Raw genomic sequence first — 23,044 nt, 5'->3', positions numbered from 1 at the left:
TTTCCCTGCATGTGCAGTGTGGTCAGGGATGTGCTGGCACTGGGGCAGCTGCCAAGACCTGCATCCTGCTCAGTGACCCAGCGGGGAAATCCACCCAGGCTTCCCCAAGAGGGATCTCTGGCCAGCAGCCACAGAGTCACACAATCATTGAGGTTGGAAAAGCCCTCCCAGACCATCGAGTCCAGCTGTTCCCCAGCACTGCAGATCCCACCACTAAACCACATCCCCAAGTGCCACATCCACGTGGCTTTTAAACGCCTCCAGGGATGGGGAATCATCGCTACCCTGGGCAGCTGTGCCAGGGCTGGACAGCCCTTTTGGGGAAGAAATTTTCCCTAATATCCAGTCTTGGCACAACTTGAGGCCATTTCCTCTCATCCAGTTGCCTGTATCTGGGAGAAGAGCCTGACCCCTCCTGGCTGTACCTTCCTGCCAGAGAGCTGTAAGAACATTTCCCCAATGCCATTCAAGGTTCCCAATCCCATGAGCCAAACGGGCAAAAGCTGAACAGGCACCAGTTGTCACAAGGAACGAGCAGCAGAGGGATCAGTTTGGGCTCCACTTTGCAGCTCTTGTAGGTGTGGTGGGAGGGAGCAGCTGGAGGAACTGAGCTGAGATAAAGCCATGAGAGCACAGGAAGCTTTGCCTCTCATTCTGAAGGTGCTGAAAGAAGTCGGGAGGCCCAGGAGAGGAGTGCTGTGTGTCACCAGAGAGCTGTTAGCACCAGCCAGCACCAGGATGGGCAGAGAGCAGCTTTTAGCACGGTTTGACTGAAAAGCACTCACAGTTCCATTAGGAGGAACCCAGGACTGACCTGCTTAACAAGAGGCCACCATAAACTCTGGGGTCACTTGTTCACACAATGCTTGAAAGGCAAATTAGAGCAGCCAAGTTGTTTTTCCCCCACTAATCCCAGCTTCCTGGTTTAGTCCTCTGCAGCCAGCCGTGAGGGAAACCTCTGGAAGCATCTTGCCAAGGGAAGCACTGGGCAGGCGCAGGACCATGGCATGGAAAACAGCTCTCCCAACCTTGGGCACAGGCTTTTCCTGGGTCCTACCTCAGCTTTTAGACTTCTTTTAATCTCATTTTTGAAGGTTTTTATCCATCCCACAGCAGAGCAGCTCCCCCACCACTGTCAGTGCAGACTGAGCAGCAGACACACCTCACCTGTGCACAGGGGAGATAAAAAGCCTTTTGTCAGCACATCCAGTCCCCCTTGGAAGTGGTGCTGGCAGCTCGGGATGAGGGTGGGATGTTCCATGTTCCTGGATAATAGAGCTGCTCCCTCAGGCCTGCCCAGGGACCCAGCCTGAGTTTCAGCCCTGGCCAGAAGGTGAGATGGGACACAGGGATTGCAGGATTTGAGTGACAAAGGCAAGCAAACCAAGAGGGGACAGGGCCTAAACTCATCCCACTAATGTGAGTACATCCAGGAAAAGGGCAGGAGGGTGCAGCTAACTTCAAACAAAGCTACAGCTGTCTCCAAAGTGACCCTCTCTGTGCCCTTGGATAAGATATTGCACATTAATTCCTGCAAATCTGATTATTCCAAGGCTCTTACTGTCCACATTCAACCAAACAAGCCCATCCAAACCGGGATAAAGTATTTGTGCTTCTTTCCCAGGAAAGTTTCCAAGACAGAAAAAAAGCCTGTGAATTATTGAACAATTTAGTATCTCTGTTATTCCTAGAGCCTTTTGTTTAAGGAAAAGCCAGGAGTCCACGTGCTGCCCCGAAAGTTGGCTGAGGAGCACCACACCCAACGCGCCAGCAGCACTGGAGACGCAGAGAAGCAGCCAAGGGGACAAGGGGTGCTGAGGGCTGGGGTTTATTGACTATCCTTAGCAGCAAAACTGTGTTCTTAAATACAGGGATAAAATCAGTATTCCTCTTTTAGTGACAATTTGACAAGGAAAGGGGCTGGGCTGACTCCCTGCCCCGTGCACACTCCAGCACAGGGTGGCTCTATGTGATGACGGTGGGCCCGGAGCGGCCGGTTCTTTCATGGAGCTGGGAAAGTTTCAGTGCAATGGAAATGAGAGGTGCCAACATCACCTGCAGGGAGGAAAGAAAGTGCTCAGAACTGCAGAGCAGCACATGCAGCCTTCCCACGTTGCATCCAGCCTTCTTTAAGCATCCAAGTCAGCCTGGGACAGCCAAAGCTCAGCTCTCCTGACCAAAGGACTGCTTTGGGCTCACAGCCTGAGCTCTGGGACCAGTGACAGGGACACAGCACTCAGAGAAAATCCTAAGCTCCAGTGGTGATGCTGCCACCCTCCCTGTGCTGTATCCCAACCTCCACTGCACGTCAGCACAGGACAGGTAAATCCTAAGTTCCATTTGTTCCTCTCAGAATGGGGGATTTTCAGTCTTTTTGTCAATAATGGCACAGTAAGTTTTGCACAAAGAGCTCACATTTGCTGGAGAATATAGAATCAGAGAATATCCTCAGTTGGAAGGATCCCCAAGGATCATGAAGTCCAACTCCTGGCCCTGCACAGAACACCCAACAATCCCACCCAGTCCCTGAGAGCGTTGTCCAACGCTTCTGGAGCTCCAGCAGCCTTGGGGCTGTGAACCATTCCCTGGGGAGCCTGTTCAGTGCCCAACTACCTTCTGGATGAAAAACTCTTTCTTGATATCCAAGCTAAACCTAAATATGAGAGGATTCTTCTCCTCCAGTGCCTACAAGAGCTCAGCAGCATTTGTAAAAGGTGTTGGTAGAACATGTGCTGAACTCAGCACAGAACAGGGCAGTGTCAGCTCAGGTACAGCTGAACCTGTGATCCCATTTATTTGTTTTAAACCAGCCACAGGTGTAACACAGGCAGGAAAACTCCTGTGCTGTGGCAGCGGCAGCTGTGAGGGATTCCCAGTGACGCTTGCTCCACACTTGAGCTTTATTTTAATAAACCTCTTTACACTGGGATGAAAGATACCAAAGCTCTGGCTCCCCAAATTCCTGGCACCTCCGCACAGCTCCGAGCAAAGCAAGGCTAAGAAGGGCTCGGCTCTGGGAGCCAGCAGTGGAAGGAGCGAGCTGCAGCACCCACCTGTGGGTCTTGGTTTATCTTCTGAGCATCCTTCTCGTAGCTGTCGATGTAGAGGCGCACGGTGGCCCCGGCGCTGCCGGTGCCGCTCAGCCGGAAGATGATGCGGGAGCCGTCAGAGAAGATGAGCCGCAAACCCTGCTCGGGACACGGGAGGGAAGGGCCTCTCAGCTCTGTTGTCCACGATTCCCAGCATGGCTGTGCCTGACCCACACCATCCCTCCTCTTCAGGGAGCCACAGAAGGCTCCTGTGTTACCCTCTCCCCCCTCCCAGAGGGATTAATGTCCATCCTAACCCATTCTGGAGACCTTGCTGGAGCTCTGAAACTCCTGAAGCTGAGCCAGGGACTGCCTGCCAGACGCAAGCATTCCCGACACGCTGCTCTGCATGGAAACAGGACATGAAGAAAACACTCCCAGTTCAGCCCAGGGGAGGCTGTGCCCACCTGGTTCTTGGAGACGCTGCCGTCCACGGGGTTCGTTGTACTCGAAGTTGTCGGCTTTCTCCACCGTGTAGACTTTGTCCCCGCTCGACAGCTGCTTCCCCACGAAGGAGCAGTCGAACATCACCGTCTCCAAATCCTTCATCATTTTGTTGGCAGCATCTGCATCCACCTCCTCGTAGTCATACCTGCAGCCAGCACCACACACAGGGATTAGGGAGGGGAGGATGCAATGAGATGTGATGGTTTGGGGATGCCCTTTTTGAGCTCTGTGGGTGTCTCTGCTCCCACGCTGGAGGGGAGGACAGGCAGAAAAGGCACATAAAAGCACCAGAACACATTGGCCAGAGACGCTGTGGCTGTCCCATCACTGGAAGTGTCCAAGGCCAGGTTGGATGGGGCTTGGAGCAACTTGGGACAGTGGAAGGTGTCCCCTGCCCATGGCAGGGGTGGCACTGGATGGGCTTTAAGGTCCCTCCCAACCCAACCCAGTGTGAGATTCCACGAAATGAGAGGAGGATCTGTGTGCAGCACTACAACTCCATCCACACAGATCCTTGGGACACAGCACAGCCTATCACAGGCGTTTGGTGCCAGGAGATGAAAGCACAAAGTGCTGTCTCGCACTGAGTGTCACAGACCGAGGGCCAGGGCCAAGATCCAACTGACTGCCAAGAATTTCCTGTAGTTCTGCCCACAGCGCCCCACCAGATCCCTCATGGTTACTGTGAACACCCTCAGAGCATCCCCACAGCAAACTGCTGCTGTGACCGCACCAGGAAAACATCCAGTGCCAGCTTTGATGTCCCTGCCCGGGGAAGAGAGGCAGCAGAGAGGCTGGAGCCCACACCAGGATCCCAGACTCTGTATTCCCACTGCCAGCGGGATTTGTGCCGCTGTGTTTGCCGCCTGATCCGCCTACCCCTGCACTCAGCGTGCTCTGCACACATACCTCGCATGCTAAAAGGCTGCCTTTTTATCCTAGACTTTGGCATTTTTCCCCAGGTTTCCATGCCTCAGATGTGTGCTGGCTTTGTGGTGAGTAGGGGGGGAAAAAAGGAAGAAAAAAACAAAAGAAAAGGCAAGTTCTTTCATTTGGCAATTTGAGACGGAATTTTCATGTAGACCTTCCAAGCTGAAAGATCTGTGCCTAATGCTTTCACAGTGTTCCCACCTCTGCTTGTGTGCAGGCTGGTTCTCACTCCTTCCCTTGCCATCTTCCATGTCTACTGCAGGTTAAATTTGAGTATTTGGGGACTGGACAGGAACTCAGCCAGGTAAATAACAGCCATGGGGCTGGGCATCCATTCCATGAGACACTGCTGTCACTGAAGATGTCACAAATTAACTTGCGATATGGGGTCTCAAGAATACTGATCTCATGGCAAAAAAGACTCTTGGAGGAAAAAATCTCCATTAAAAGTAAGAAAAGATACCTTGTGTGTATAAAATGTCTAGACTTTGGTACCAGATTTATGTCTGGAGTAACAACCCAAAGCTGGACACCACAAAGGGTTATGGTGAATGGCACCCAGGAATGCTGCAAACTGCTCAGGGAGTTTTGAACTACTACAGGACAAACAGCAGTGGAATGACACAGGAACATCCCCACGCTGACACAGCGGTGCCATCAGGGCTCTGCTTTGACACAGAACAGGGAATGGGAGGTGTCAGGTGCCCTTTCCCCACCTGGTGAAGAAGTTCCTGCCGTACTTCTGCCAGTGATCTTTCATGATGTCCTCCACGCTCTGCTTGCGGGCAGCCAGGATGGACAGCCAGGCCAGCACTGCCCACAGCCGTCCTTCTCTCGGATGTGGTCAGAGCCTGTGGGGAGCCACAGCACAGACACAACTCCCAGTCCTCTCACACCACAATTCCCAGTCCTCCCCACCTGTCTCCTCTCCTCCATGCCCCTGGCAGCTGCACAGCTCACAAACGGGAAGCATTTCCAGAGGCTCCATCCCTGCCTGCATCGTTTAAAGCAGGGCAGGATATCATCTGCTCCAGCTCCAGCCCAAATAAAAACACTCGGCATCTTTTAACACACACATTCATTGTTCACACATCTTTAACTCTGTTCCCAAGGAAGGAATGGGGAATGTACAGTAAAAAGGGCATCAAACAAGAAACAAAAGGTGAATGCAAAGGAGCAGCTCGGCAAGAACATCAACTCCTCAGCAGCTGTCACGTCCCATCTGCCAAGGATGCACCCTGGGATCAATCTCCTGACCAGCACCAAGGGGAAATGTCAGCCCTCCTGGGGAACCAAACCCCAATGACCCCAAAATCATCCCAGAAACAGGGAGAGGAGCAGCAGGGCAGGGAGCACCAGCCATGGGGCTGGCAACAGCAGGGCAAGGAGAGGCTCCATCCACCTGCAGAGACCAGGAGAGCCTCCACCCTGCTCTCATGGGGGGCTGGAAAAGCCCCTCTCTTGGCTACAGGAGCATTCACAGAATCCCAGAATGGGTCAGGTTGAAAGGGACCACACTGGGGCAACTGGTCCAACCTCCCTGCTCCAGCAGGGCCATCCCAGAGCACAGGATTTTGACTGTCTCCAGTGAGGGAGACTCCACAGCTCTCTGGGCAATCTGTCCCACACAGTAAAGAAGTTCTTCCTCATGTTCAGGTGGAATTTCCTGGGCTCAGTTTGTGCCTGTTGCTTCTCGTTGCAGACTCCCCCAAAGCTGGCACTGCAAGGAGAGCAGGAAGCAGCCAGGGCCAGCCCAGCCTTGCCCTGGAAGCACAGTGGGATCACATGGCACTGACTGACCCCTTGGGAAACCCAAGAGGTGCTGGACCTTACACAGCCCCCAAACAAAACGGGATCAGATGGTCCAGAACACACCTAGCCCACACTCGGTGCCTCTGGCACACCAGTTGGACCACGTGCCCCACAGATGCAAAGTTTTCTCCTTCCCTCTCTGGAATACCTCCAAACAGGTATTAAAGAAACCCCAGGAGCACTCCAGAGCTGCCATGTCACCCTCTGAAGGACTGCCAGAGTGGGAATCCTCTGGGAAAGGGCTGGGGGCAGGGCAGGGGGTTACGTGGTGCTTTGCACAAATCCCACTATTGTGGATGTGGCCATAAATTATCCCCACGGTCCCTCATGGCAGAGAGAGCTGGGCAGAGGTGATGGAGAGGAATGCTAAATAAACACCAGTCCCATGTGATGTATCAACTTATTGCTGGAATAAAATACCCAAGGAAGCAAGCAGGAACTCTGTCATGTCGCATTACTCTAATTGCTGCTGGCCTCCAGTCCCACTGCCTCACAGTTTGTTTCAATTTTTACTGGGTCTTTTGGCTGCTCCTTCACCTCTATCCCCTTCAACACTCCCATTCTGTCCAGCTCCAAACAACTTCTCATTAACTTCCTACCAACCAACCCTCCTCACTGCTTTTCATTCCTTTTTCCTTCCTAAGTGCATTTGTCAGACGGACAAACCCCTCTGCATTGTGGGGGGAACCCAGCACGCCTGGGCCCTTTCTCAGTCTGCTCCCCCAAACTGCTTCAGCTCCCACCACTTGGATGTCTTGCTGCCTGGCCAAAACCCCAAACCTCTCTCTCAACCCCTGCTGCCACTGGAATCACTTTGGTTTGGGAGGAAGTCCCTTACCTGATGGGGGATGCAGAGAAACTGAGCTTGTTGCTCATATAAAGGTGGAAGCAGTCTTGGGGAGCTGCTCATTTGAGATCATCTCCCATCAGCAGCTCCAGGAATGTGGTTTTATTTATCTCCTGAAGCACCAGTCCCTCTCATTAGCCAAGGTCCAGGATATAAACTCAGGACATGCTGAAATCACTCAGGGCAAAACTCCAGAATCTTTCTTTACTCACCATTTACTTCAAGATTCCTTCACAGGGATACCAGTTTCCTGAAATTCCCCTTTCCTTCCAACACACAGCCAAATCCCAGTCCCACATATCAGAGTAATATCTGACTGCAAAAATATTGCTCCTGGAGACTGCCCAGCCCCACAGCAACCTGCTCTCCCCAAGAGCTGTGATCCCATTTCCTCAGCCACAGGAAAGCTGGGGTAATCCTTTCCTGTTGAGCTGTGCACCCCAGCTCCACAAAAAACTTCAGTCCAGGCATTTGGGGATTTAAAGCACCCACACACAGGCTAAAAGGTTTTTCTGGGGTGGTGGAATGAAAACACACAAGGTTTGAGTGAGAAATTCCCTCAAGACCCTGTGCCTTGGATATGCCACCAGAGATCCTTAGAAAACAGGAAAAACATCTCAGGAAGAATTCAGACCAGATAAAACTCAGCCTTTGTGCAGGTATCAGGTGCTGATTCAGGGCCCTGCCTGCAGGGAAGGTCCCATTTCCACAGGCAAGACATAAAACCACATGGGAAATGCCAGGGAGAGCTCAGGAACTGCCAAGGCCTCCTGGGAATCCTGAGTGTCCTGAACACCCCACAACAACCTGGAGCAAATCCTGCTCCCGTTAACTTCCCTGCACACCCCCAGTAAATTCCTTGTGATGTTCACTTTGTTTCTCAGTAACCCAATAACTCACTTAGACTGTTCAAAGGCAAGTGTTAATTTAAACTTTATAAATCATACCTTGTTTTCAGAACAGGAAAATGAGGGCCCTATTAAGCCCAGAGATTTAATAGTGACCTGAAACCTTCCCTAATAAAACTCCGTGCTCCAAACCGTATTTCTTTCCAGAAATGAAAACACTGAGAAGGTTTTACTGGCCACCAAGAGTTGAAAAATACATTTAGCATTGCACTTAATCCCCACAGACTCAGTGACCGGGCTACTAAAGAGGCCCCCAAACTTCCTGCCTATCTCCACGTGCCTTCCCGGAGAACTGGAGAAGAAGGAGCTCCTGCCTCACAAAACCTTTAAATTGTGTTCTTTTCCACACTGATTCCTCCAAGCCTTTCTTATATCTTATTATTTTACAAGTATTAACAACTGCAGATGAAAGATAAATCCCAAATTAAGGAATAAGGAATCACCATTATGGGTGATATGGGGAATGCTGACTTACCAGTCCCAAAACTTTCCTCTCCACACAGAGACAGTTTGTTTGCATCCATCAAGTTTCCAAAGAACTTCCAGCCCGTTGGAGTCTCATACAAAGCAATCTTTGTAGCCTGGGCCACTCTGCAAAGGTAAGAAAGCCAAGTCACATCGCTGAATTCTTGGTGCTCCCAGGGAAATGGGATCAGCATCTCACCGAGGGCAGGGAATGCCACAGCTTTGTACAATCCCTCTGTTTCATCCCAGTGTGACCTTTGGGAAATGAGTGGGATGTGCATTTAAAGAACGATACAAACCCTCAGGTCTTCAAATCAATTTAAGTTGCAGATTTCAAAGCATTTCACCAAGAAGCATCAAATTTAAGGAAAAAAAGGGCGGGGGAGAATCATTTGTTTAGGCTTATCTGTAGGGAAGACAAAGAGCCAAGAGCTCAGCCCAGCTGTGCCACATCCCCAGGCAGGGTTTAATCCATTAAACCTCACTGCTGTCCTGGCTGGGCAGTCTCACCGGACCGAGGACAGGGAATTGATCCCTGTGAAATCCCAGGAAAGGGGCATTCCCTGCCCTCAGCAGGGCTCCCTGCCCCTGCCCACAGGGGTGCTACCTGTCGAGGGCCCCGCTGGTGGGCATGCTGCGGGCAAAGCCGCGCACGCCGGTCTGCTGGAAGTACGGGATGCTGAAGATGTTGGCGGCGATGACGGCGACGGAGTCGGAGGGGTTGACGAAGAAGCCGTGCTTGCCCAGAATCATGTTGCGATCCTGGGGGACACAGCACAGGCACAGCTCAGCTTCCTGCTCAGATCAGGGCAGGAGCTGGTCCCTGAGCAGGCCCAGCCCATAAACCCAACAATTCCCAGCGATTTTCTGAAATAAACACAGAGCTCTGAAGAAGTTACACAGCAGCACCTGGATACTGTTTCACCTTTCTGCTGAATTTTCACAGCTTTAAAGTTATTTAAATACAGTTTGGACTTATTGACACAGTAGCCAACTATTGCTGTGGTAGCAAACTGCAGCCAGTGCTTCACTTCACTCATGACTACAGAGGAGAGGGAGAGAGAAAAGGTGCACCTCAGTCCCCCAGAGCTGGTTAGAGGGAAAGAAGGGGAATTCTGAGCAGCTCCTTTACCCCATCTCCATCAAAGGCAGCTCCAAAGTCGTACTCTCCCGTCTTCATGGTCTGCACCAGGTCAGCAGCATAGGTTAGGTTGGGGTCAGGGTGGTGGCCCCCAAAGTCCTCCAGGGGGGTGCAGTTCACAGCTGAATTTGCTGGGGCTCCCAGCTCCTCACACAGGATCTTCTTCACATAAGGGCCCACAACTGTCTCGGCAAAACAGAGAGGAAAGACTTGGCTCAGCACCCCAGCCCACAGCACCACCCACCTTGGGCTGCTCAGTTTGGGTCAATTTAGGTGCTTTATGGTTTAGGAGCTCACATCAAAATCCACCCCATCCCTGCAAGTGTCCCACGCCAGGCTGGATGGGCTTGGGGCAACCTGGGATAGTGGAAGGTGTCCCTGTCCATTGCAGGGGGTGGAAAATGAGCTTTAAGGTCCCTTCCAAGCCAAACCATTCCGGGGTTCCATGAAACATTTCACAGAATCCTAAAATGGTTTGGCTTGGAAGGACCTTAAAAATCAGCTCATTCCAACATCCAAACACAACACTTGACCAAAAATAACATAAGGCACAAAAAGTTTGCTCCCAAAAAGAAAAATCCGGTATGCTACAAACCAGAAACCAAACTTGCATATAAATTCCAGAGAAAATCTTCCTGTCTGAAGTAGGTGGCAAATCCCCAAGGACACCCTGGGCACCCGCAGAGAGCCCCAAGCCCCCAGCCCTGCGTACCCCCGTGCATGGCATCGATGCGGATCTTGAGCTGGTTCTTCCCTGAGAGCAGCTCCTTAAGGCATTGAAGTCAAAGATATTCCTCAGCATGTTGGCATAGGCTTCTACAGAGTCCACAATTTCCACTGGAAAAGAGAAAGGAAACAGGGATCAGCCCTCACAGCCTGAAATGTTGGTAACCAAGTCCTGTTGCTGTGCTGAGGGTCCTCAGAGCAGAGGGCCAGGGCTGAGCACAAAGCTCTTGAACATCCCAGAGAATCAGTTCATAGGGACAGGAATAATGGGGCTAAATTGGAATTTAATTACAGGCTCTCTCTGCTAATCAGATCACAAATGGACCAACAAAATCCTTAAGGCAAACTCCTGTTCCTAGCTAGGGCTCCCTGGATTCCCTTTGAGAGGCCTCAGTCCCACTTCACTTAAATTAAAAAATATATCTATAAAATCAGATCTTTAAATTCCATCAGAGTCATTGGGAAGTGTGAACTTAATAGTTCAAAAAGTTACACCTTTGCAGCCAACAGGGAATATAAAAACATAAAATACAGCATAAAAATCCCACTACACAGAAATGGGGGACCGAGAGAAATATCAAATTTTATCATCTTTTAACTTATTTCTTTTTAATTACAAGCACGGGTCACCAAGAGATGGTAAAAAAATACTTGCAGTATTTTTAAAAAGTCTTTTTAAAATTTATTTTCATATTTCACTGCTGACTGACAGAAGTCACATGTGAAATGTAACAGCTTTCCCACTCACAGGGACAACTTTTATATGTGAAACCATGGAAAAAAAATCAGTTGAAAGATTAAATTCTGTAATTTTTAATCATGAAAATGCACTTTAACTGCATTTCTCTGTTTTGAAGTACACGTTTGCCTTGCAGCAAAACAGCCTTTGATTTTAGGGAAGTTTAATGGATCAAGATTTTGCAACTGAAGTAGAAACTTCTGTGGGACAGAAAATTCTATAAATCAAAATCAACAAATAAATAAATGCCAGGATGCCAGGAGCAACATCCTCCTTTGGATTATCCCACAGATGAGAAGGAGAGGTCAGAATGGCCACAGAAACTCCACAATTCCACACCCTTGCCAAGGGAAGAACATTTGTTTACCTGTAAATGGCTTAAATTTGTTCTCCAAGTCAAATTGCTGCTTCCCAATGGTGCCCAAATCCACCTGGAGATCTGGGCAGATTGCATATTCCTCAATTTTCTTGCTGATTTGGAAAATTTTATCCGTGACGGCTTCAGGAGCAGGACCTGCAAGATGAGATGGGCAAGGGGGAAGATATTAAAGAATCCAACTGCAAGAGGAGTGAACTTCAGGAATACAGCAAAGACCTGGACTGGGAATACCCTCCTAGGAAAGGAACGCCAGGGAATGAGGGGAGCAGAGCATCACTTGCTCCATTTAGGGGAAACCTCTGCTCAGGGCACTGATCCCTGGGATATGAACACAGAAATTTCAATTCTCAGGTCAACACAAGAAATTAATAATAATAATAATAAATAATAATAATGCTGCAGCAGAAAGTGCCCTGACCTCCATTGGCAATGTTGAATTTGATGCCGAAGTCCCCGTTGGGCCCGCCGGGGTTGTGGCTGGCGGTCAGGATGATGCCCCCGATGGCTTTGATCTTGCGGATGAGGCAGGACACAGCCGGGGTAGACAGGATCCCGTTCTGCCCGATCACCAAGCGCCCGATCTGAGAGTGGGAGAGCAGAGCAAACCACTGTGAGGCCAAATCCCAAACCCAGCCCAAACCCCAAACACTGGCAACAGGTAAAGCACAGCCCTGCTCCTGCCAAAGCTCCCCACGGTGCATCCAACCCCGCTCTGTTGTAGCATTCTCCTCCATGAATGCTGCACATGGATGCACTCAAGGCCTGAGCTCTCCACAGGCATTAAACACCATCAAAACCCAGCATTCCCTCTGGCTGTGGCCTCAAAATTTGCTTTCAAGGCACACAACGGGGCAGAGAGAAGCCAAAAGAACACAAAACTTGAACATCCTGGGAGCAGCTGCAGATTCTTCCTCGCAGCAGGTAGCACACCTCCTTCCCATAAATCCAGGGATATCACTGAGATTGGATCCAGAGCAATACACCACCATTAGAATGTCTTTGCTGGAGTCCAGGCAACAAACCAGAAGGTGAATATTTCTCTGGAAGAACTCCTTCCCACACCCCCCAAATGAGGTGACAGGATTTAAAACCACACCAGACTCCTCTGCAGCAGTCGAGGGGGTCAGACCCATAACAGACTGGGAAAAGAGGAGGGATTTCATTTAGTCACAAGCTGAAGCAGGAATCAAGAGGAGCATTCCCAGCCCGTGGTGGGGGCAGAGCCAAGCGCACGGGATGGCTGTGATTCCTGTCCCCTGGCACTGCCAGGTGCTAAGCTCCAGCATCGCTGCCCATCAGTTATTGCATGGTCCAGATGTCCAGCCCAGCTGCTGGCAGAGCTGCACCTCTAGCAAATAACAGCATAAATGTGAAAAAGCACTTTAAAAACCCAAAGTGAGGGCCCTGCCTCCAGCTGGCCACAGCAGCTCATACTGGAGCCCTCACTCTGCCCACCCACCTACTGATCACACATTTATTGCACCTCACATTTCCTTTGAAGCAGCCCAACCTCCACAAGGTTTGCTTTTTCCCCGTTCTCAGACACACTTTGTCCTGTGCTTTATTCCAGCCTCCAAATCTTGCTCCTTCAGCTTCCCTGAGAATTCACGAGACCTCCAGGAAGCTCCTCTCCAAAACTTCCCCTCCTGCTCCCCAGTTTCCCTTTGAGGGTCACGTTCTGCACCACCCTGTGCATCAGTGCCCTGCACACAGCCCCAGGAATGCTGCAGACGAAGGGAAGATAAGGGATTTTCCCTGCCAAAGCAGACAGCAGCTGCAGGAGAGCTGGATGACCACATCAAATCCCCTGTCCTCGCCCAGCCTGTCCTCCCTGCACACCTGAACTGCAGCTTATCCCCACAGAAGGAAAGGAAAGGGAAAGGGAAAGGGAAAGGGAAAGGGAAAGGGAAAGGGAAAGGGAAAGGGAAAGGAACTGATTTCAAAGGAAGATATTAATTTGCAATGCCAGAAGATTTTTTCCCCCAAGATGGAAAATACGTCAATTTTAAAAATAAATGAATAAAATTATCTCCTCCTATTCTCCCCTTGACTGTTAATTACACTGTTCTAGTCAGGTTTTTTGTCAAACAAATTCCCAAAATCCAGGTCCCTTTGCACAAAGTTTACTCTGCACAAAGAGATCTGGAACAGACAGCAGAGTCTTTTCTTCTTAAAAAGCAGAAGGAAACAAAGACAAAAGCCCAGTGCGTGAACCATGATCTACCACAAACACACAAGGCTCTTGCTCTGCTTCCAAAATACTGAATTCCAGCACAACTGAGCTCCCTATAAAGGCTGTCACTCACTTGCTAACTCTCATATCAATTTCCAAAGGCTTCCTGAGCATTTATCCCACAGCCACAACTTACACCTGGTGAGAAAGGCAAAACGTGGCTGTTTCTGTTCCTTTGCCACTTTGGTGGCTCTCCCTGTTACTTCATTTCTGAACAGTAGCAGGGGTTTATATTCTTGTGGAAAGACTGAAAAATCCACAGCTGCCAACAGCTTGGGGCATGTCAAAGCACAAAACAAGAACACACAAACCCCAGGCAGAATTTATTTCCCTTTCTCCGTGTGTATTCTCTGCCCTCCTGCATCACTTAGAGTGAAAACCCAGCAATTTCTGTACTCCCCAACTGATTTGCCATTAAAACCATCACTATCAGCAGTTGAATAAACGCCTTTGGGGAATTAAATCTCACAGTGCCTAACTTCTGATGGATTTCTGCACTTCTCAGCCACACCCCACAGGAATCGAGCCGTTTAACATTTACCAACCCCGTTGGCAGCAGCCATTTGGACAATCAGTTCCACTGCAGACTTATTGAGGTACCTCCCATCACCTCCAACCACCAGAGAGGCTCCTTGGCGATCTCTTAGGTCTATGGAAAAAAATATACTCTGGATAAAGTTCTGCAAATAGTTCAGCTTGGATTCAAAGTAAAAGGTCTTCCTCCGTAATCCGCTGGTTCCCGGTTTCTGGTCGCTGTAAGGAGCTGTTGGCACCGTCAGCAGAGGCACGGGAGCGTCTTCCATGTCCGTTTTTCACACAAGTGCATTTAAAAAGTAAAATATGGCAAAATTAACCCCCAGCCTTGGCACAGCAATGGCCCACCTATGAGACAGGAGTTCAGGGGAGCTGCTGAACACCCAAAAATAGCTCCTTGCACCTTCTGTAACCAAAGCCGTGTCCTCGCACTTGCGGTGGGGGATCAATGTCATGGAGAACGCACAATTCCACGCTGCTGGCCCTCACTGCAAGGCTGGGAAAGGATTCCTGTCTTCTCTGTCATCTCCTGGTTGCCACAGGCACTGCTCCCGGCCATCCCATGGAGCCCAGCAGTGTCAATCCGTGTGGATCTCCCTCGGACAGGGAGGTGGGAGCACCCCAGCCCCGCTCGGATGCGCCGCTCTGGCGTTTTCCCAGATCTGCAGGGCAACGCCAGGCCCGGCCGCACGCTGGGGCTCCGGAGGAAAACTTCCAGCAGGATCCTGCTGCAGCTATTTTGCAAAGTCTGGTGAGTTAAAGGTCACTCTTAAAATGGAAGGGAACAGATCCGTTACCTCCCGTTTGCTCATGCGACTCCTGCCCTACAACCTGACTTCCCACGGGCTCCCTCAAACACAGGGAGATCTTCCAGCAGGAACAGCGGGTCAGCCTTTGGCTGGAAGGCCTCATGAGCCTCAACTGAACACCCGCAGCAAGTCTCACCCAGATTAAAACCACAAAAAACTATCAAATGTTTGGGAAAACTGCATCCCATAATGCTGTTCATTGTGGGAAAGCCTAAACGCAAACAGAAGAGACTCAGATATCAAGAAACTTCTGTGAAGCCTCATCTTCCCAAGCATGGGGAAGGTCAATGAAGGAAGGGAAGATTGTGGACTCCCCATCCCTGGAAATGTTCAAGGTCAGGGTGAACAGAGCTTGGAGCAACCTGGGATAGTGGAAGGTGTCCCTGCTCATGGCAGGGGGTGGAATAGGATGGGTTTTAGGGTCCCTTCCCACCCAAATCTTTCCAAGATTCTAAATCAGCCTTTTCTCCAAGCCTCTTTAGCAATGCTCAAAGTCCTCTGCCTGAGCTGCTGGAAACAATTTATAGATATTACTGGAACAATTAAAGAGCTTGGTAATGACTCTGTTTGTCCTGCTATTAAAAGCAGGAAAAGGAGATGTGCACACAGCTGAATTGTGACAGGTATGAAGGCGCTCAGGGACTCTTTCCTGCCATGCTGATTCTGTCATTGCTCCAATAACTGCTGTATTTTCTTCCAAGGGAGATCACAGAATCATAAAGGTTGGAAAAGTCCTCTGAGATAATCCAGATAAACCCTGCCAAGGCCATCACTATCCATGTCCCCAAGATCCTGATTTATCCATCAGCACATTAAAATGGAGTTGGATGATCTGTGTGAATCAACACATCTTTTGCCCCAACAGTGAGACTGCCTGGGATACACAGCCAGGAACAACTGGTTTGGGTTTTATCCACCCACACTATTCCAGCATCCTGCAGCTGTCTTTAACCCCATGCAAAGGCCCAGGTTTCCCTCTAGTGGCACAGAACCCAAAATCCAGCTCCCAAAATTACACCTGGCAGGAAAAGGCCTAAGCAAGCTCTTTCCCTTCTTGCTGCCCTGGGAAATGCCATGGCATTAAGTGACAGGAGGAGGGTACAGGATACCCACCAGCTCCTGTGACTGCACATGGATTTACTGGCAGGGAAAGGCCTAGGGAGTGTTGGAATTAGTGTGTGATTCAGTGCATGTTGAGTAGACAGAGGAATTAAACTAAATTAATCATTAATGCAACGTTTATGTACATAAAATGAAACACATTCTGTTATTAAATGAAATATAAAATAGTGCATAAAAGGCACAGGGACAGATACACCAACCCCACTCTTGGGGTGCTCACCTGCTCCCAGGGCTTTCCTGCAACACCTGCACCACCACTTGGGACAAACTGAATCACCAATAACTGGCCAACCAGGACTGGTCAGGGGCTGGGGATCACATGGCTGTCAGAGCATCCAGAGGTGCAAAATGTCACCAAAGGTGGGTGCTGAGCACATTTGCACTGGGGCAAGGTCATCTAATCCATGACGTGGGAGGCGTTGCTGGGGTGACTGATCATTACCAATCACTCAGCAGGCCAGAGCTGGTGCAGGATCAACTGCACCCAGGTTTCCTCCTGGAAGTTGATAAAACTTATTCTTGGAATCTTTTTCTCCAGGTAAGCCCTGCCAGTACATAATTAGCCTTGCAGCTGGAAGTGCTTCCCTACAATCTGCTGGACATCTCCCTCGCTTGTGGTTTAAGCTGAGCTGACACAGCAAGCGAAGAGATCATAATCCTCTTCCTGACAACTCCTCACTGAAAAATCCTTTAGCATTAGGCTCTGAGTGCCCTCTCTGCTACAGCAAACAGCCCCAATCTTGTGTTCCTGAGTCCCTTATTCCCCATGGCAGGTGGAGGCTGGTGAGGGAATCTCCCTCCCCCAACAGCCAACCTGGCACAGACAGGGATATTTGCTAACCCAGCTCCCCTTTTCCTGACCTGCACTGAAACATACAAGAACTATGAACTAACTATTGATTTTAATGATAGAAAGACAAACAAGACTATTCTGAGAGGGCTTGAACTCAGTAAAACATTGCAGAGCCACAGCTCCAACCTTGGCTTAATTAACCCACCATGGAAAGGCCAGACTGAACAGTAATTCCCTGTTCCCATCCTCTGCTACACTCTTGGGTCAGGCTTCTCCAAGCTCCAGGATGCCCTCTCCTCCTCTTCTCCTTTCCTTCCCATCCTCCCCAGGTCTCTGTCCCAGTTCTGAGGGCAGATAAAGCCAATGTCCCCTCTGTGAGGCTGTGTTTAGCTGCAGGGATTTTTGACAGCAAGCAGCTGGTGACAGGCATCTCTTTCTGCTCCTTTTCTGTACTCAGTCAAGAAGACACTCAGCACGGAATCCCGGGCAACAAATGGAGTAAAAACACTTTACACTTCATCTGTGACTCTCCTATAAGAGAGAATCCCATTCCCTTCACTCCTGCCCTCAGGAAAGGTCCAGAGTCGGTGCTGTCCCTGCATGTTGGCCATAAGAGGGTGCCAAGAGCCCTGGAAAAGCCCCCTGAGCAGCTGCCAAAACCTGGCACTTTCTGCCGAGGATGACTCTGGTCCAGGCAGCCACTGCATTTGGGAATGCCAGGACAAGTGGAGCCCAAGAAAAAGAAACAGACTGCAAGTGTGTTATTAGTCATACAAGGAGTGCTGCCCCCCACTGCAAAACGCTCTGTTTCTATTAAGAATTTGAGTTTGGAAGTCGCTGTAGAGATTCCAAGAGGGACAAAAAGATACTTGGCACCATCTCAAGTGCACTCACGTACGAATCATTCCGGAATTAAGAGACACTGTTCTGTTCCTCCCACAGCTGGAGAGAAAAGTTGGGTGGCAGAGACAGAGTCTGGCAGGGCTGGGAATGAATCCCCATCTCCAGGTTTGTCCCCCCAGCAGGGGCTGAGCCTTCCTTTCCCAGGGAAGTACTCACTAGCCACCAGCATTGAGAAACTTTCTGTTCAAAGGTCAGCTCCTCAAAGCACACCCAAATCTGCATTTTATCTCTGCTGTCCTGCACCTGCACCAGGAAAAGGGGAGGGATTCCAGCTGGATTTCCTCAGTGCTCCAGGATTTCTGGCCACAGCCTGCTGAGATAGAGCCCCTGGCCCTGGATCCTCTTGGAAACCCAAAAAACACCTTCCACTATCCCACATTGCGGGACCAAGGAGTGGCCATGCAGAACAGCTCCGGGAAAAGTTTGAATATGCACAAAGAACAGACCGTAAAAATGGTCTAAAAAGGACTCACCTCGAGCATCAGGCGTGCTCTTTCACTCTGCTGTCTCCTAATTGTCCCTTTTGTTAAACTTTCCTTAGAATTTTACAAAGAGTGAAGCTCGTTTTTCACAGAACCAAGGGCACAGTAAATTTGGGGAACAGCAGGTGACAATGGCACTGAATCAGCCTGGGGCTGGTTCTATGATCACACCTGGATTTACACTTTCTGTCATTTTGGACATTAAATTATTGCCCGGCCACGATTCTACTGCTCAGTGATGCTCCAACAGGACCGTGCAAGATCTTATTTGTGCCATTAAAGAGTCAGACTCACCCTGTGGCAATAATGCCAAGGAAAGCTGGCCCACGGACCAAAACAAAGCTGGTAGGCTACACTGGATGTCCAAATGGGACTGGCAAATAATCTCCATTTCAGCTTACTTACAGGAAACGCAAACTTAAAAATAAGATAAACACCCCTTAATCTCACAACTACAAACTGAGCTGTTGCTAGTCAAAAAGAAAGACTTCGTTGCAGCATACAAACCATTCCAGGTGGAGACAAAATTCAAACTCATTTTAGCACCCTTTCCTTTCATGTTGTAAAACTAAAGATCATCAGCTGTGGTGCTCAGGTCTCTCCTGTGGCTGGAGAGCACCATTCAAACCAGCTCTTAACACCCCGTGATCTTAGAGCATTCCTCAATCCCATCGTAATCCCCAGCACCAGAAATGCACTTTTCCAGCACTTTTCCTGGCATTATTCAGCTTTTCTCAGGATGAGGCCACTGAGGTTTCCCCAGACCTGGCTGCAATCATGAGATGTTCAAGAGTCCCAGCACTTGGACAAACCCACAGTTGCAGCAACAAGTTTCCATGTGCTGTTCCTGTTCTGCAGGGCACTTTCTTACCAGGAATGAAAGTTGTCCCATCCTTCTCTTTGAAGGACAGCGAACTTCCAGTCACTTCATATTCACTACGAAGAAAGAGGATTTTCAGAGACTTTTACTCAACTACACTGTGGTAACCACCAGGGAACTGATACTTGCAATTACGGAGAAACCCCACAAACCAAGCATCCCTTAAGCACTCCAAAACAAGGCAAACACATCAAAATTTATTAAAATCCTGGTTTGCATTTGCTAAAGAAACCCTCTGGCTTTAGTCACCAGAGGATTTTGCTACTCGGGATTTTGGCAATGCAATTCTCGCACTGCTTTCTTTAGGGCAGCACTGCTAAAATGTAGCAAATGTCTGGAATCAAGTTTCCAGGGGCTTTGCTCTGTAGATCAACTCCCTGGATCTCGGGTTACATAGCCAGGCTTTACCTGCTGCACATTTACTACCCACATCTTCTTCCACACGTTTCTCTCCCCCACCTCCCATTTTCCCTGCCTTTTCAGAACATTTTCTGACTTGAGAGCCAATTCTGTCCTAGCACTTGGAATTCCCCTGGACAAAATGCTCCAAGGCAAATTCCTGCTGGCAAGGGCAGCCCTTGGGACCCGCTGCTGCAGCTCTGGCAGCGAGCTCAGCTCTGCATGGACGTGAGGGACTGCACGATCCAGGGCAGGATCCGAGACATTCCCGGCCCTCCATGCTTCCCAAAACACCTCAACAGAGCCCAGTACGGCTTTACCCCCAGGCCTCTGCTTCTGGGATGGAGCTGAAGTGTCAGCGATGGAGAACTCGGCGCTGGAATGCTGCCACATCCCACCAGGCCCTGGGTGCACACCCAAAAACCTGCACAAATGAACACTTCGTCCCAGGGAACAAGTTTCCCAGGCTGCCTATTCACAGGGATCCACAGGGATCCTGTTGTGTGTGCACTCAGGAATGCTGCATATTCCAACTCCAAGCCCTTCCTAGAACAAATTAATAAACCAATGCCTGCTGCTTTTCCATCAGGGAAGGCTGCTCTCTCCATCACTTTCAGAGGTGCACACAGCATCCAGGGATGCTGGCAGATGGAATCAACGTTGAACAGCTGCCACACATCACAAAAGACCAATTTCTACATGGCTTTTAAAAAATCCCAAACCAGTTCTTTGCTCCTTTATGCCCTAAGAAGGCAGCAATCCCAAATTATCATTTTCTTTTTTCCCGAAGAAGTTAAGATATTTACAGGCATTGGGGCACCTCCGAATTTGAAATCGCTTACTCTGAGGTTCTACCCTAAGCACCAAGCACCCTCAGCCCCTCTCTCCTTCATGGTCCGTGAGGAAGAAAGTTCGCTACTGGTGGTGGTGTCCCAGGGGAAGAGAATATTTGACATTTGGAAAAGAGCAGATGTAGGAAAAGCCTCCCTTTGCAAACTCGACTTCAGCACACCTCTTCCGACCAACATCACATTCCCTGCTGGGATTGCCTTGGGCTACCAAGTGACAGGTGCGGGACGAACCCACGGAGGAATCCCCCAGCAGTGAGATGCATTCCAGTGCTGTGGAAGGGAGCGCTGCTCCCCCCCAACACCTCACCGCCTCCACGCTGTGCCCTTGCTTTGCGGTTGAGCTGGAAAAGCCAGGGATGGGCAGAAGGAAGAAGAAGGAAGTAGAGCAAAGTCGCGTTTGCTTCCATCCCTCCGCCCTGGCCAATAGCCACTCGCTCCCGCAGGCAGGGAGAGGCTCCCGGGGGGCTTTTCCTACCTGCACCGCGAGCTGTCCCCCGCCAGCCCCGTCAGCTCATCGGTCCCTCCCCGCGTTCCTTCCCCGCCGCGGACCCGCCGAGCGCCAGCGATTTCCGCCGCCGCTGCCGGCGGCCGGGGAGGGCATCCCGGAGCCGCGGAGCGCCCGCTGCTCACCCCGTTGGCGGCGGCGATGCGGACGATGAGCTGGATGGCGTCCTTCATGTAGAAGCGGCCGTCGCCCCCCACCACGAGCGTGGCGTCCTGGCGCTCGGCGGGCGGCACGGTGGCCAGCGTGCTCTGGATGAAGTTCTCGCTGTAGTTGGCATTGCTCTGGAACACCGTCACCCGCTTGCGCAGCCCGCTGGTGCCCGGCTTCTGGTCGCCGTAGGGCTTCGTCTGCACGGTCACGATCCGCACCATGGCCGGCGCCGGGCGAGTTCCGGGAGCCGGGGGGCGACCGCGGCCGCCCGGCCCCGCCGCCGCCCCCGCCCCTTAAAGGCACCGCCCGCGCTCCCGGCCGGGCCCGCAGCGGCCGCGGGCGGCAGCAGCCGTGTGCTGCTCTGCCCTGGCCTGCTCTGCCCTGGCCTGCTCTGCCTTGCCCTGCTGGCACTGCCCCGCCCTGCCCTGTGCTGCCCATGCTGCCCTGCCACAGCCCCGAGCACCTCCGTGTCCTGCTGCTCTGCTCCATCCGAGCCACTGCCACGGAACTATGGAAAGGTTTAGGTTGGGAAAGAGCTTCAAGATTGCCAAGTCCAACCGTTCCCCAGCACTGCCAAGGCCACCACTGCCCCATGGCTCCAAGTGCCACATCCGCACGGCTTTGAAATCTCTCCAGGCATGGGGACTCCACCACTGCGCCAGGACCGGACACTTTCCCTGAGATCCAATTCAAACCTCCCCTGGCCCAGCCTGAGGCCGTTCCCTCTCCTCTTGTCCCTGTTCCCTGCGAGCAGAGCCCGACACCCCCCGGCTGCCCCCTCCTGTCAGGGACTTGTGCAGAGCCACAAGGTCCCCCCTGAGCCTCCTTTGCTCCAGGCTGAGCCACACCAGCTGCCCCTGGTGCTTCAGAGCCTGCCTGTCCCTATGGCCACCAGCAGGATGTCCCCACAGGCCTTACAGACAGGCCCTGACCTCAAGTGACCACCCCACACAAGCAGGAGCCCCCCAGTGCTCCAGTAGCGGGTCAGGGAAGGTCAGCATTAGCAGCGCCTTGAAGAAGCTGAACTTTGGCACAGCTCTAGTTCTCAAATGAATGGGAACATTCCAGAAATTCAAATTACCTCTTACAGATATTTCTTCTCCTAAATGTCTCCCCTCCAAGAAAAGAAGCTGCTACCTCTGTTCATACCCCTGTTAAAAAGAGAAGCTGGAATTTTTCTGTCTTGGTGATACCTGGATTTGGAGCAAAAAGGAAAAGACTCTGCACATACAACCAAGATCTCTAATCTCACCTCATCCAGGGCAGGAAAGGTAGAACCTGCTATGGAGAGTTTGCCTACAAAGTCCCCACTTAAAAAACGGCATCATGAAACCCTTCCTAGCAGCAGCAGGATCAGAAAATAAAGGAGGTTCTCTGTGTATTGCTGGGCCATGTTTTGTACCTGCAGCAAACCCAACTCTTTCCACACGCAGCGATTTCTCAGCTAAGCCCTCCTCTCAGCTTTAACCATTCCTTTCCTAAAAGGCAGAGAGAGTTGCATATGAATTCCTGCCACATCTACAAAGGCTGATTTTACAAACAAAAGAAACCTAAATAATGCACTGCTCAGTTTGTAGTGTCTATTCCACACGGAGTGTCTCGTTATTTCCCGACTCCTTCTTAGGCAAGGAGCTGGCAATTTCTGAGTTACCCACACCTTGCCTGAGGCAGCACTGGCAGAGCTCAGTCAGAGCTAAAAATCACCAAATATGTTTTGGGGCCTCCACTTGTTTTAGACTGTTCTGAAAATGAAAACAATACCTGTGGTACTCGCTAAGGAAAAAATATGGAAAGCTAGAAGCTCCCCAGGAATCCTGCCCCAGCACCAATGGCTGCAGTGTGTAAATCAGAGCCCAGCTCTCATTTTGCCACTGACATTTACTTGCCGAGTGTAAGATGA

At 50.7% G+C, this 23,044-nt stretch overlaps 1 protein-coding gene across 1 annotated transcript; it reads right to left on the bottom strand.

Annotated features, from left to right (window-relative positions):
• Nucleotides 1-1,810: 1,810 nt before the first annotated feature.
• PGM1 (phosphoglucomutase 1) lies at nt 1,811-21,416 on the bottom strand. Its single transcript, XM_032117395.1, is given in 14 exon segments — nt 1,811-2,055; nt 3,054-3,188; nt 3,497-3,526; nt 3,528-3,681; nt 5,183-5,288; nt 5,291-5,317; nt 8,509-8,624; nt 9,106-9,260; nt 9,631-9,821; nt 10,352-10,414; nt 10,417-10,476; nt 11,472-11,618; nt 11,902-12,064; nt 21,120-21,416. Coding segments are annotated over 14 exon segments (1,683 nt in total). The 5' UTR covers nt 21,366-21,416; the 3' UTR covers nt 1,811-1,965.
• Nucleotides 21,417-23,044: the final 1,628 nt, after the last annotated feature.

The sequence above is a fragment of the Corvus moneduloides genome, chromosome 9 (assembly GCF_009650955.1).
Source record: "Corvus moneduloides isolate bCorMon1 chromosome 9, bCorMon1.pri, whole genome shotgun sequence".
In the NCBI taxonomy this organism is placed as follows: Eukaryota; Metazoa; Chordata; class Aves; order Passeriformes; family Corvidae; genus Corvus; species Corvus moneduloides.
This window is presented reverse-complemented; position numbering and strand designations above follow the sequence as displayed.